Raw genomic sequence first — 14,399 nt, 5'->3', positions numbered from 1 at the left:
TTCACTTTCAGGATCCTGGTGTGGTGAATGCTGGCTAACTGTTACTCTGTCATGGCCCACTGAACCAAGTCTTCTTACTCTGAAAAAGGCAAGATGATCAGAGGCAGATCAGATTTTGCGAATTGATGCGGGCTGTTTTTTTTTTTAGGTATTACCAACGATAGGCCTTCTGATAACCTTCATGCAGTCCGGTATTGTAACACACCCGTCAGTCCACTATATGGATATTGTGTGTGCGTCACATTTTACCTCGTCCCGACGTGAACAACACACACATGCATGACCAGGTTTGAGGAGGGGACATGTGACGGAGCTCATGTGACAAAGCACTAACAGTGATAGAGTCTGAGTAGGGGGACTGGGGGAGGTGGTTGGATGGAACAAACACAGACTTACTCCCATGACTGGTATTCAAGTCTACGTGAAAGCAAACGTCCAAGTGGATTTCTTTTAAGTAACGTTAGTAAGTTACGTAAATAGCGTAACATATGTAATTTACACAATGCATGTGCATTAACTTTCATGGTGTATAGAACATTACTTAACTAAAACTACTTACTTCAACCAAATTATTGATCTTTTTTAACCTTAACCAAGTCATTTTGGTATCAAACCCAAACTGCCACCGTGTCACCTTTAACACATGATCTTTTCCTGAACCTAACCACATGGTTTTTGGTGGCCAAACCAAAGACACCTTACTTTTCATGCCCAGGCGAGACAGAACGTAACACGGTATTGTTTAGTGGACTGATGAGTACATTACATGCTTTGGTGTGATATCAGGTTGTTGCGTGAATTTAACACCTCCATAAACCGAGACAACATTGTGTGCTTCATATCTGCTGGAGGTGTGAAGAAGCAAGTGGCACTAATAGGTTCACAACATCAACTTTAAAGCTGATAATATTCCATTGTTGTATTACAAACATGTTTTTGCTACCCCCAAGTAGAGCTAACATTTCAGCCTTAGGCTAAAATGTGAAAAATATTTTCAGGCTTCACATATTTAAGTGGAATAAAAACATATATTTTCCTCTATCCTATGATCCTCTACGATCAATAATATTCTATTCATAGTTTACTCCTATTTAGGTTAATTTTGTTCTCTTCTTCATTTGGATACTTCCCTTGTTCCGTTCCTGATAACTCTTCTCTTCCTGAGTTTCCCAATGTCATCTTTTGTTAATAAAATAATCACAGTTGGCCAATGATTTACTTAATTGACACTTACATCAATATGCCATCTCTTCCTTGTTAAACCGCCTTTGTCATGTGCCATGACTTCCTCAACTCTGTCATCATTGCACTTTACAAACTCCAGTTTCTCACAGGGACACTGTTACCAAGCATATAACAGAGCAGCAGAGCAAAACCAAATGTTCTGTGCTTCTTTTGAATTTGAAAGAGGCTTTTTATGATCATGAAGCCCCAATGAGGAAGCTGAAGCTGGCAATCACCAATATGGAAAAATTAGTGGGTTTACATAGAGGCTTCAGGAAGGATTGATTGCTAAACTCTTTAAAGTGGATAGGAATTTGGTGATTATAGCAGGTTGCTGTTGACCTTAAAGCTTCATGGAGGCATCAAATGTTCTCACTGTAGCCGAAAGCCACAAATAGAACAAAGAGATATTGGCGTAAATGTTAGGTTAGGTTAGGTTAGGTTAGGTTAGGTTAGGTTAGGTATGTACTTTATTAATCCCCGAGGGGACATTTTTTTAATGGCGATCCCAATTCAAATAATTTAGTCTACCTCATGCAGGAAGAAAAGTCTTTCCCATTAGTTGCAGAGTTTGCACTGATATGGAAAAACAGAAAAGACTAGATCATGGCCTCTATAAAGGGGTCTATATCTAGCTGGACTTAAAGGATTAGTCTGAACCACTCAATTTGTATGAGCAGTGATTTGAGCACTTTCATTTTGACGTATTGGAATCCTTCCCAACACTTTTTACTCCTCTACGGACTTTGTTGGACACGAGGAGCCTTGAGATCGTTTTTCTAGCATTTACAGCAAATGTTGTAGTCAATCCTTCAACAGCACCTGTTAAATGTTCTGTGTTCTGACTGTGTGTTGCTCGAACCATCTCAGGCCTCAGGTTCACTGGCTTAAATTCCACCACCTGCAGCCCGGTATCACGCCAAAGCTTGAAATAGAGCCGTCAGTGCATTGGAGGATATTCTATCAGTGTCCCGTGTTGCTTCAACTAGACGTGAAAAGTACACACACGTATGACCAGCCTGCTCCCTTTCCCAGCGGTACAAAGACTGATAAGGTCTGTTTGGCAAAGGTGGTTGGAAGGAACAAACACAGGATTTTCTCCTGAAAGATCGGCGTTCATGAGAACTTTTGCAGAGAAAACAAAAGTCAAAATAGAATTTTTTTTTCTCCCTTAAATAACATTTAACTTATGTGATAACAACTTACATAACATTATAAACTATGATCTTTTTCTAAACACAACCATGTGGTTTATTTGTTCCGAAACTGAAGGCGCCTTTTTATTTCACGCCTAAGCGAGGCAAAGCGTGACCCTGATCTGAAGGCTACAACAGACAAAACTCACCAAGGAATCACTCAGAGAGCTATTGGGAAGATGAGGTTAGAAGTAAGGAGCCCCCTTCAATCTCTCCAAGCCTTGAGATATTTCATCCTTTGTGGTTTCCCTGTTCTGAAAAACACTTCTTGGTTTACTTTCCTGACCTTCCAACAGTCCCGACCTTCAAGAAGCATGTTGTCAGCAGAAAAATATGAGACAGACTGATACTGTGAGCTGAAGCTACATTTTAATGCACCACTTGTTTAACACGATGCCAGATCTGGACTCTTTAATGGTTAATTAAAGCCTCACTTAGCTCTGAAAAAGCTTTGCAACCTTCCATGTGCAACGCCGTTCACATGAAAATCACGGAGCTGCATAAATGGATGTTGATGTCCTTTGCTAAATTAATTCTGGGATGTACAAATGGTCTTTGAGTTTGGCCTTTGGAGTTGGGAGCCAAGAGATCACTTAACCTTTAAGGACCGTTTGAACAGTCCCATCAGCCTAAAATACGGCTTATAAATCTTTAAGCAGGGCCTTATCTGCAGGGGAACTGTGTTGTCACGCTCATACCAGAGCCAAAGGAAGTTAGAAAAAAGCCATAAAAGAATCAGAGAGAGAAAGCTGGAGAGGGCGCCACTTTGTTGCAGCTGAAGAGAAAGAGACTTAACTCGCTGCACTTTTCAAGGAACTTTGTGGTTGTCAACACGACCAGATATTATTCTGATGATAATATGGGACGCCAAACACAATTTACTAAGTCTCTGTTTGAAGATAAGAACGTCTTTAAACCCCGTCTCGGCAGATAACCGAAGGTGGACGAATTTCAACAAGATGCGGCAGGAGCATCTTGTTATGGCTTTAATTTGGCCGCGTGCTTTACTGCAAACAGATAACATTCAAGGGAAGCACGAAGCGTGTACAAACCAAGAACCGGGCGACATCTGTAAACAAAAGTAACAATCAGAGGTGAGAGAAACAGGCTTATGACTGGAAGGTCGCTTGGTTGATCCCCAGAAAGACGGAATGATTTGGTTCCAGCCCCTGCGAAACTACTACCTTTGTGCAAGGCATGCCGAGCCCGAACAGATCCACTGATACAGTTGAGTACTGTTAGCTCACGGTCCTGAGCAGCTCCCAAGAGGGAATGCACTGTGTGAATGTAATGCAGTGCTGCGTTGCGAAAGATCACGCTCACTGAAATGTCTTCCGAAATATGTTTTGAAATAGATTAATAAGCACCATAAACTTTGGTACTAATTGAGCATATATAATATATAAAAAAAAGGTTTTCACTTCATTGAAAACAGTATCAGCTAAGTTGCAACGAAGGTTCTCGATACATGCCACATTAGCATAAATAGTTTACCCGACAGAAGTGCATGCATGTTCAGTCCATGCACCTCGATTCAAACCGACATCGACATGGAACTACATTAATTGAGTTTTTATTTATTTCTCATCGGTCTTCCACGAGGTGGTAAAAAGAAAACCACATGTCCATTAATCACAGCAAACAGTCTCTGATGTGATGTGTTTGCAGAGCCGCACGCGTGCATGCGTATATATGTGTGTGTGTGTGTGTGTGTGTGTGTGTGTGTGTGTGTGTGTGTGTGTGTGTGTGTGTGGTCTTTTTAACATTGGATCCACGTTGAGTGATGGCCAGAAGTGGCAGAAATGACTGCTTGTCATTGGCGTTGTGGCACTGATCAATCATGCCCCCCCCCCCCCAGGTTGCCGAGGGCCCCCCCCAGGTTGCCAAGGGCCCCCCCCAGGTTGCCACGTTCCACGATGGGGATGCAGGTCACAAAAGAGCACGACGCCCTGCAACACGCACGGCGCAAGAACAGCAAGCCGAGCTGGCGCACACAACAGGGCGAATGATGAATGGCCTCGCAGCGTGAATACGTTTGGGCGTTCCAGTTTTCTGGCATCGATAAACGATTGATTTACAATAAAGGACTCGTGTATCCTTTTACTGTAAATCATTAAAAGGGGGGAGAGCTCAAGTAGAAAACATCAAATCCGTTTTCTTTAAAAGTGATCTAAATGATGACGCTTTATAGGTCAGAAAGTGTACCGACAGATAAAATGAGTAAAGAGAGAATGACACTGGATAAGGCTGTTTAACTGCAGTGTTGTTGTTTTTTGTTTTTTTTTGTAACCGTTAACATCTAACAAAAGGTTAAGATGGTACGCAGTCGCCATCTCCGGGTCGACGGCTGAACTGCACGCAGCATTGAGCCGCAGATACCTCGTTTGCATAATCATTGTATTCCCTTCTATCTTTTCTCTGCCAGGGAGTCGGTGGTCCGTGTTACCGCAGGCTTCTCACATGAGCCTCGCTGGCTGAAACACGTTCAGCCCCGAGAGCAGACGGAGTGCGAGCCGACGGAGGCAGCAGCTGTTTGAGCCGGGCAGCGTTGGGCTGCTGCCAGTTTGAGCGGAGCAGTTGGCAGGCCAGCTGGAAGTGGAGTTTGGGGATGTTTGACTCGAGACGGCGCTCTTTCACGGTTTACTTGTTTACTAAAAAACAAAGTCATTTCCAAACTACTCTTTAAGGCAATCTTTGTGCTTTTATTAACAAGAACTAACAAACAGCTTCGCCCTTGGTCAGATGTTTTCCATCAGAGACTCTGACTACGGGTGATCGTACAAACCTCTTTATACAAGCAGCATATTCGTGGATACAAATCCTAAACAAGGAAGGTACTTTTATGTACAATGCATTCAAGCGTCAGTATTATAAAAAACTCCGTATGGTTGGCACTTAAGGATGAATACAAACGTTCGAGTTAGAACGTTTTAGAATAAGCCACTTGATAGTTAGAGAACCTTTGAATACCAAAAAAAAAAAGGACATAATAGGACAAAAATGCGCTCCCTCCTGAGCAGGATGCCATGCAGCTCCGATTCATAACGTCCGATAAGAAACACCGAAGACGGATATTGTGATTTAGAAAAGAAAGAGAAGAAGAGGCGGCGCGCTGACACAGACGTGTGAACTTTCCATACATTGAAAATAGATTGAATAGAAAAATAAACGTGTTTCGAGAAGGGTCTTTTGATGACAGGAGAGGAAATAAATAAAATACAATCCAGTGATCACGAGTCACCGTCCTCTGAAGTTGAGTGGGTGGAGCAGCTGGTGGCAGAATCTGAAGAGCTGCTGCTGCCGCTGGCGCCGGCGGGAGGAGGAGCTGCAGTTTGACTGCTTTGCTCTGCGTGAAGAGGAGAAAAAGAAGCAGCATCGCCGGTTAAAGGCTTCACATACCAGTGGCAATGAAGTGATTTGGGGAATTTGCACGGTAACTTAAAATGATTTAAGATAGTGAAGTTGTACTTACTTTGAAACTTCTTAAACCTCCTATGCAGACAAGACCGGACGTATTGCTCCAGCTCGCGCAGAGTGGACGGCTTCAGGACCTCAAAGTCGATCTCGAGCTCGTCTGGGCCGGTGTCACCCAACGAGGGCTCTCGTGCCTGAATGATGTGCACCACGTGGCTGAGCTCCAACCCAGGGAGGCGGTTAATTTCCAGGCTCAGCTGGTGCTTCTCGTTGCTCGTCATCGCCAAAGCCTCCTGGTCTGAATCCCAGCCCTTGCTGGTCTTCTGATACTGCCTGGAATGAAGACAAAAGCGGTGACGGGTCTCTCTGGGCGTGGTAGTACAAGAGAAACTAAGATCTTCGGTGATGTAAAACATCGCACCTGAAGCTGGAGTTCGAAGCGCATACGCAATGGATAGTTCCTTTATTTTGCCCGCTGCTCTCTTTCTTTTCGTCCTTCTTCTTTGGTTTACTCAGAGGGGTCTGCGACAGGGCAGCGAGCTGCTCATGAACAGCTTTAAACTGGGAAGAGAGTCAGCAGAAAGGGTTTGCCGTGGTGCCACGTAATAATATTAAAACTAAAAAAAAAAGAGAATTAGCACCAAGAAACCAAAGAAGAAGTGGGAGTCAGACAATAGCTGCAGTGTGATAGAACAGGTTGAAGGGGAGTGATTTCCTGTATGCTGCGCTCAAGTCCAGCTCAGTTTATGATTGTGTCAGTCAACAATATCCTCTGCATCTGATATTCTTCATCTGTTTTGACCTGCTGTGTACTTGAGAGCCACAAAGGAAGGTTACCGAGCGGTTTGTTATTATCCCGAGCTCCTGGCAGAGGTCCTGCACTTCAAATCGAAGTTGTACAAGCACTTCAGATCTCACTGCACACCGAAACGCTGTCAAAATCTTGATCTGTGTTTACATGCTGTACGCGATACTGAAGCAGCTGCAGGCCAAATTGACCTCCAGGAAATTCCCCCCCAAAAAAATCACGTGGAAACATTCTGGTGTGTGCTGAGATTTGAACATGTATAAAAACCTGTGTTATCATATTTAACAGCAGTCAGAAGCTTTTTTATTTGTTTTATTTGTTTACAGGTAGTAGATGATAACTACGGCAGCATTAGTGAGAGAGAGAGAGCATTTACTGTTGTGTTCCCTGCCAACACTTTCTGTACAGATGTGTACAGGAACCCACCTGTCCTTGCAGCTCTGAGAGTCGGGCGGCGCCCTCCTCCGCCGGCTCTGACTTGTCCAAACCGGAGGAGCCGTTGCCACTTTTCCCGCTGAAACCTGCACCAACCGGAACATTCAGCTCCACGCACACGCCCGGCAGCTTTGCAAAACTCTTCTCGAACGCTCCCTGAAGGACACAGAAGAATGGAGTGAGACGGAAAGCAGAGTCCAAAGACGTTTTTTTTTTTTTTTTTTTTATATGAGTGAAGTCAGTCGTTCACCTGAAGTTTTCTGCCCTTGATGACGACATCGTGATGAGCAGGGTTGTATTTGTAGCAGTTAGAAAAAATTAAGCAAACATCTGCAGCGAATCCCTGAGCATCCTGGTACTCTCCCCCATCCAGCTTTTTCTGGAAAATAAGTGAAGTCAATCCTTAACAAAGGGGTCGGATGTGTAAAAAGTATAAAAGTATATTGAGGTGAATGTACTTTGACGGTGCCGAGATCCATGGGGTGTTTGATGATGTCGTGGTAATCGTGCAGCTGCAGAGCCTCCGTGTCGACAGGTGTGTAGAAAGGCCAGGCGTAGGCGGAATGTTTCCTCGACAGCATTTCCTTCAGGATGTCGTTGCAGTACTTGAGCTGCTTGCTCATGCCGCTCCGCTCGGTTTCTGGTTGAGGCGACTCCTGCTCTTCAAATTGGCCCTCAGAGGGAGCGGTGGAACCGCCTCCACTTTCACACCTCTTCTTGCTTTCTGATAAATCATTCAGACCGGTTGCAGCTGCTGAGAAAGATTAAAGTTTAAGGAGATGAGAAAAAAAAAATAAACAACGTATAATCTGGACAATTTTCTCCCCTCTTACTTGTGAAAATTATACGCACAGATCTACACGACTGATAACACCCCCCCCCCCCCCGAATGCAGACAGAAAAATATCAGCATCAATAGCTGTGTATACTTCCCAGCTCTAATTCAGGTCGATTGAGAAAAAAACCAAAACATTTTCATTGACTGTGAATGACTTGAAAGACTTTAAGGGCAGAGACAACATACGTTTAAAGTTTGGGGCACTGAGCAGTAACATCCCAAAGAGAAATACATAAAAAAAGAAGCACAGACGAGGATCATCAAACTAATATGACAACATTCACAATGCTTTGTACATATGCAGAAGGTTGAGGCCAAACAATTCCTACAATCTTACCACAAAGAATATTGACATTGTAATTTTTCACTTCATAATATCTGCATTGGCCCTTAAAATCCAGTATCAGTCGGGATGTGGCAAAATGCTTAAGTGTTGATTAGATATGAATACTTTAAGGCCGATCTTGAGACCTTTTGATTTTCATGAAATAGATTGCAATGACGAATTAAATAAGGACATATTTTCAGAAGGACCACCTAAACTGAGCAAATGACACCATATGACTTTTTTGGGGAAAAAAATGGATTGGCTTTGTATTTCACGAGACGCTTTTTCAAATAGGAAGTACATCTAAGCCATTTTAAGGCGTTGCGGGATATTTTCTTGAAAAACAAAATTCTAAATATATAATTTTGATGAACAGAGATGAGTTTTAAGGGTTTAATTAATACAAAACAGAGGAACTTTGATCATAAGAAAAACTAAAAAGTCTCTGTGAGGTTTCTAACAGTTCAAAATGCCTGATTTATGCAATCGAATTCTCCTTAATAATTCATTTCATTTAAGTACTCCCAGACATTTTTCAGGCATTTTTCGGCTCACCGTAACAAATCGGACTCATTTGTGGGCACCGACTGCAGAACACCTTCTCCGGTCATATTAATTGGTCATATTATGCACAAAGTGTCGTCTCGTTACCGACACCTTCTGACATGCGACATCTGGCTGCTCCACGCTGTGTGCAGTTTGCTGAATTCACGTGACCTGATTTCTCATCTCTGATAAACATTTTGCGTTTCAGAGCCTGTGAAGCGGCCTGAAAGAGAAGCAAGCTCCTTACCTTGAGTGCTACTTTTCTTGCCTCTCTTTTTGGCTGCAAGAGGAAGGATCTCTACTTCCTTCTGAACCATCTGGGCAACTTTCTGCAGGAAGACCTTCTCCAAAGCGAGAGCCATCAGCACGATGTCATCCGTAGGCTGGAGAGGACAGAGGGACAAGGATTCAGCATGTGTTAGGCAAAGCAGCACTGTGCATTTCCAAATCATCGAGCTCCTCACCTTGTTATATATGTAGCAGTTGGTGAACATGGTGTTGAAGTCTTGCATACATTCACTCGCACTCCAATAGTAGTTGTTCTCGAGGCGTTTCTTGATGGTTCCCAAGTCCATGGGAGATGTTATTATCTTATGGTAATCCTGATTAATGAAAGAGGCAGTGTCAGATGAATATAGTCTTGATTTTTGTCGTTACATTCTCAGGAAGCTCTGCTCAAGTTTGACTGATGAAGAATCGTTCAGTAGTGCGGCATTTCAGTGCCCAATTTTCCAGTTGATTCCAATGTGGATTTTATTTTTGATAGTTTTTCCGGCAGTGATTCCCGTCAGTCAAAACATGATACTCACTGAGTGACGCAGTCAACTGAGGCCAGAAACTGTAACAGTCAGAAAGTGAGACAGGTGGAAGCAGAGATGAAGGTAAACCGTTTCATGTATTACCAAACCGCCTGATAACGTTCTCAAGTTATCTGCAGTTCTACCTCCAAACAAACTGCTTTAGATAATCTGGCTAAGAGGTTACCCAGTTAATAATCTGATTGTCTGCTCACTCCAGTTTCACTTTGTTTCTAGTTTGGCAACTGTAAAGTCATTATAACTGATACAAATGAAGGCCTGGAACGACATAAAGGAGAACACCACGTTGCAAACATCTGGAATAAACCTGGAACCGGGTACACTGTCCAGCTGGGATATTTGTCAACTTGGATTTTTGCCCTCACCTCAATGCCGGGAACTGAAATTTGGTTTTACATTACATTTCAGTTTAACGACGATACTTCATTCAAAACAGTTCATCTGAACAATCCTCTGAACTCACTGGAAACAGCTTTACTTAGGCTGCACTATAAACTGCAGCAGGGACTGTTGAAGACAAGAGTCCTTCAACTAGTTTGTCAAATTCAATTTCAGTACTGACGCACCTACTTCCAATTTAGATTAAATTAAGTATTATCGTGTTAAAAATGCCGAATTCAGGTTTATCTCATTAGGGTCACTTCTCATTCAAGTGAAAGCGGTCAGTGTTGGACAGGATGGAGTGTGATTATTGTACAATGTCTCTATACTCACTGTGCAGTTCAAGCGGAGCGTGCATGAGAATTAAGAGGCAATAAAACACAGCGGGGGGGAACAAAGGAACAGCAGTGAACAAATCTGAAGACAACATGAACAGATACAATGAAAGAATGACAAGAAACAAGGAAATTGAAGGATTGAGAAGCAGTTTTACTCCAGTGACAGAAGAGGAAAACAGACCGTTACACAGTGTAGACTCGAGTGTAAAGAAATCTCATCTAATTCATGACATGTATGTATTTTTAGTTTCAGGTGATTATACACTAATGAAAACATAATTATGCATATTTTTGTTCATATCTGTCAATAGATCCCCCTTAAAGGGATTTTTAAATTTTTTTTTTTTTTTATCACAACTGCAGTGGTTAAAATAAACACACTATATCCCAAACAGCAGATATACAACTTAATAAAGCCACTACGGGTGAAACAGATATTTGTGGAGCTAAAATAACTCTTTTTTTTTTTGTTTTTTGAGTGTGTGTGTGTGTGTGTGTGTGTGTGTGTGTGTGTGTGTGTGTGTGTGTGTGTGTGTGTGTGTAAGTAAATTAAATGCTGTTTGGTGGACTGAACCCGCCTACGCCCAAAGTCAACTGATGACTCTGCTCGGGGTAAAGCGGGTACAGATAATGGATGGATGGAAATACTTTATATATAAAATAAGACAAACAATAACACTACACTTCGACAATAAAACAAAAATATAATGAAAGCTGCTTTGATAATTAACATCATAAAACTGGGGCTAAAAAAAATAAAACAGAATTTAATTGTTAATTAATCTCCCAATTACTTTTGAAACAGATCGACAAGAAACCTAAAATAATTTGGCATACGGGTTTTACACCGCGGATAAAAGCAGCAAATCTTGCGTAATGCAAATATGGCACGGTTTCATTATTTTCACCTGAAAAATTCACGGATCAATGAATTGGTAAAAAAAAAAAAATGTAATGCAAATTTTTTTTTTTTTTTGCTGTCAATCGACTAATCAAGTCAGCTTCACGGTCGTCAAGTGCAAACTACTCACCGGTAGTCCGAGAGCGACCGCGTCAACGGGCTCGTAAAAAGGCCAGGAGAAATGGTGCCGCCACAGGGTCTTGATCACCACGTTCTGCATGTACTGCAGCTGGTTGGTCTTCCGGCCCGACTTGTTGGGATCGGTCACCTCAGGGGGCGGAGGGTTGACGAGCCGCGGGGGCTGCGCGTTCGCGTCCGCCGACATGACGGCGGCACGTCTGCTGCTTTCTGTGCGATTCGCCCGTCAGCTGGTGAAAGGCTCCGAGGAAACGCCAGTTCACCTCAGACATAGTTTTCGTACCTCGCAAGGAGACCTGCGGACGTAGATGAAAGCGCAGTGAGAACGGTTTGCCACTCGGGGTCCAAAAAAAAAAATAAAACCGGTGACGAGGTTGCTGAAAGTAACCGCGCGCCGTGTCTACTCTCAAATTTGAAGGCCGCAGTGTGCGACGAGTCCCGTCACTATTATTACAGAAACGCCCGATTGCAGTTATTTGGGATGACGGCAAAGCTTTCGCGTAACCATTCGTTTCCATTCCTCTTAAAAATGTTTTATTTCCGTTGAAAGTAACAGAAATGTTCATATTTCCATCACTATTCCCGCGTTGATTCGCCCCGTTAAGAGATTTAACCGGCGCTCGTTTCATGATGCGGTGTCGCTGCTGCTCCTTTCTCTGCTGTGGTTTATGGAGAATTAGCACCATGAACTGCATCTTGATGCGCTTTAAACTTTGAATGTTCAACCAGACATATTTTTATGACCATCTCCTGACGTTAACATCCTGGATTTAGTAACCCGGCACCACTGCCAATAAATAGCTCCTGTTTATAAGGTGTGTATTTGTATTGTGAAACTACGGGTGGGCTTATACTATAACATTGACATTAAATGAACAGAAGGGACAAATAAATTGTTAATTTCAAAACTATTTACTAAAATTTTACAACAGTAGCGGCCCTGTACATGTCAACAGGAAACACAAAGACTGCCGACCGATAAGAGGTCAGATGACCCAAAAGAATAAAAGAAAATAAAAAAGACATTTATGTACCAGAACACTGTATTTAGCGGTTTTAAGTGGCTTGCTTTAAGTAAGCAAAGCCTATATTATTACACATTACATTGATTAATATCAGGATTTAATAAGGGTTCATTTCACATGGTTGTGAAATGTTGTTGTTGTTGTTGTTGTTGTTTTTGTGGCCCTCCACATTTACAACTTTAATGACGTTGAGCGTGTTTTAGCCAAGCTGTGACTAACCGAGGTTGTTTATTTTTTTTGTATTTATTTAGAGACAACCAAAGGAAGGCTTCAGTAGTGAGTCAAATGTTTTGGCAAGCTTGATTGTTATTTTTATTTATTGATTTAAGGCGCACGCGACAGAGGGAGAGAAAAAACAACAACAAGGTTTGGACAAAGTGAGCGACGAGCTTTTCATCTTTTACCATTTACTACCTTTATAATAGTGACACTTTGCATTAAAAAAAAAATAAAAAAATAAAAGCTGATCTAACACGAGAAAGTCCACTTTTAGTAAAAGTGATCAAAGTTACCTTTCAGCTCGTCTTCTCTCAACGCCTTCATTAACAGCTGTGCGTGACTTTCTCAGGGGACGACGGAGGGAAAAAGAAACGTACAACACGAGCCGACAACGGCGTCGTTTCCTGACTTGTTTTCTTTTTTCTTTCAGGAAGTTCAGGAGCTGCCGGACTTCAGAGGAGGACGCGCCCAGACGTGAAGCCGAGCCGCGTCGACCCCGGAGAGAAAACTTCAAAACACACCGCAGCGGACTCGGGCTTCTTCTTCCGCTGCTTCTTCTTCGCTCGTTAGATTTGGCGGATCGCCGCCGGCTTGAATAGGTGCGTACCGCCACCTACCGTACCGGAGTGTGCCGTTTCATTACGGTTTTAAGAGATAATAATAATTATTATTATTATAACAACACTAAAAAAAAAAATACAAATATAAATCCTACGGTCTAATCCTGTTTCGCAAAATTAAAGTCAAAATTCAAACTGCAAGCAGTTGCATATTCCCCCTTTCAGTTTTAATTATTTTCTCGATCTCGTTCCTTATTCTTCTTCTTAAAAAAAAAAAAAAAAAAAAAAAAAACGCTTTTTTTTTTGGTGGCTTTAACATCTTCAAAAACTCATGAAAGTTGGTGCCTGACGCAAGTTTCGTGAGGTTTGGAGCATCGTTTGACCTTAAACATCAACTTCCTGTGTCACGGCGAAACATCAAACTTAGCCGCATCGCCCTGGCTACACTATATACTCTATACTATATACTCTACACTATATACTCTACACTATCTACTCTATACTATATACTCTACACTATATACTCTATACTATATACTCTACACTATATACTCTACACTATATACTCTATACTATATACTCTACACTATATACTATATACTATATACTCTACACTATATACTCTACTCTATACTATATACTCTACACTATATACTCTACACTATATACTCTACTCTATACTATATACTCTACACTATATACTCTACATACTATATACTCTATACTATATACTCTACACTATATACTACATTCTCTATATTCGACACTATATACTCTATACTATATACTCTATACTATATATTCTACACTATATACTCTATACTATATGCTCTATACTATATATTCTACACTATATACTCTATACAAAAATTACTTTTGGGCCACTTTTTGGACGACATGCTATAGTATGACTTTTTGATTACATATTTCGGACGACATACCATATGAATTTTTTTTATATATCTATACTACTATGTACTCTATACAAAAATTACTTTTGGGCCAGTTTTTGACTTTTGACTTTTTGAAATATTTCGACATACCATATGAATTTTTTTTATCACTTTTTGGAGTATGACTTTTCTGAAATGACATGCATGCCAGTTACTTCTCACTGTGAGGCAACTGCTCTAGCTCTGAAGCGGTGGCGTCGTCGACCACTGGACTATCTTCAGGAGAGAGGAGAAAGTGTTTCACGGAGTTCACTCAGAGCTTCCAGTGACTCAACAG

General features: G+C 41.7%; 1 protein-coding gene across 1 annotated transcript; it reads right to left on the bottom strand.

Moving 5' to 3' along the window:
* Positions 1 to 5,424: 5,424 nt before the first annotated feature.
* Positions 5,425 to 13,140, bottom strand: LOC138624705 (bromodomain-containing protein 3-like). The gene is made up of 10 exons (XM_069705093.1): positions 12,903 to 13,140; positions 11,358 to 11,661; positions 9,254 to 9,391; positions 9,037 to 9,172; positions 7,536 to 7,831; positions 7,328 to 7,456; positions 7,069 to 7,233; positions 6,256 to 6,395; positions 5,893 to 6,167; positions 5,425 to 5,766 (listed from the first exon to the last, which is right to left on the bottom strand). Exons 2-10 carry the CDS (start codon positions 11,550 to 11,552, stop codon positions 5,651 to 5,653), a joined length of 1,590 nt encoding a protein of 529 aa, XP_069561194.1. The 5' UTR covers positions 11,553 to 11,661; positions 12,903 to 13,140; the 3' UTR covers positions 5,425 to 5,650.
* Positions 13,141 to 14,399: the final 1,259 nt, after the last annotated feature.

This window comes from Brachyistius frenatus, unplaced genomic scaffold (assembly GCF_029030835.1).
Source record: "Brachyistius frenatus isolate BFR_SWC_R1_liver_20210118 unplaced genomic scaffold, ASM2903083v1 Contig_3, whole genome shotgun sequence".
NCBI lineage: Eukaryota > Metazoa > Chordata > Actinopteri > Embiotocidae > Brachyistius > Brachyistius frenatus.
This window is presented reverse-complemented; position numbering and strand designations above follow the sequence as displayed.

Coding starts and splice junctions, on each gene's coding strand:
- LOC138624705 (XM_069705093.1), bottom strand. CDS start 11,552: ATGTCGGCGGACGCGAACGCGCAGCCCCCGCGGCTCGTCAACCCTCCG. Junction 7,457..7,535: donor TGGATCTCGGCACCGTCAAA/GTACATTCACCT, acceptor CTTATTTTCCAG/AAAAAGCTGGATGGGGGAGA. Junction 6,168..6,255: donor GCTTCGAACTCCAGCTTCAG/GTGCGATGTTTT, acceptor TCTTCATTCCAG/GCAGTATCAGAAGACCAGCA.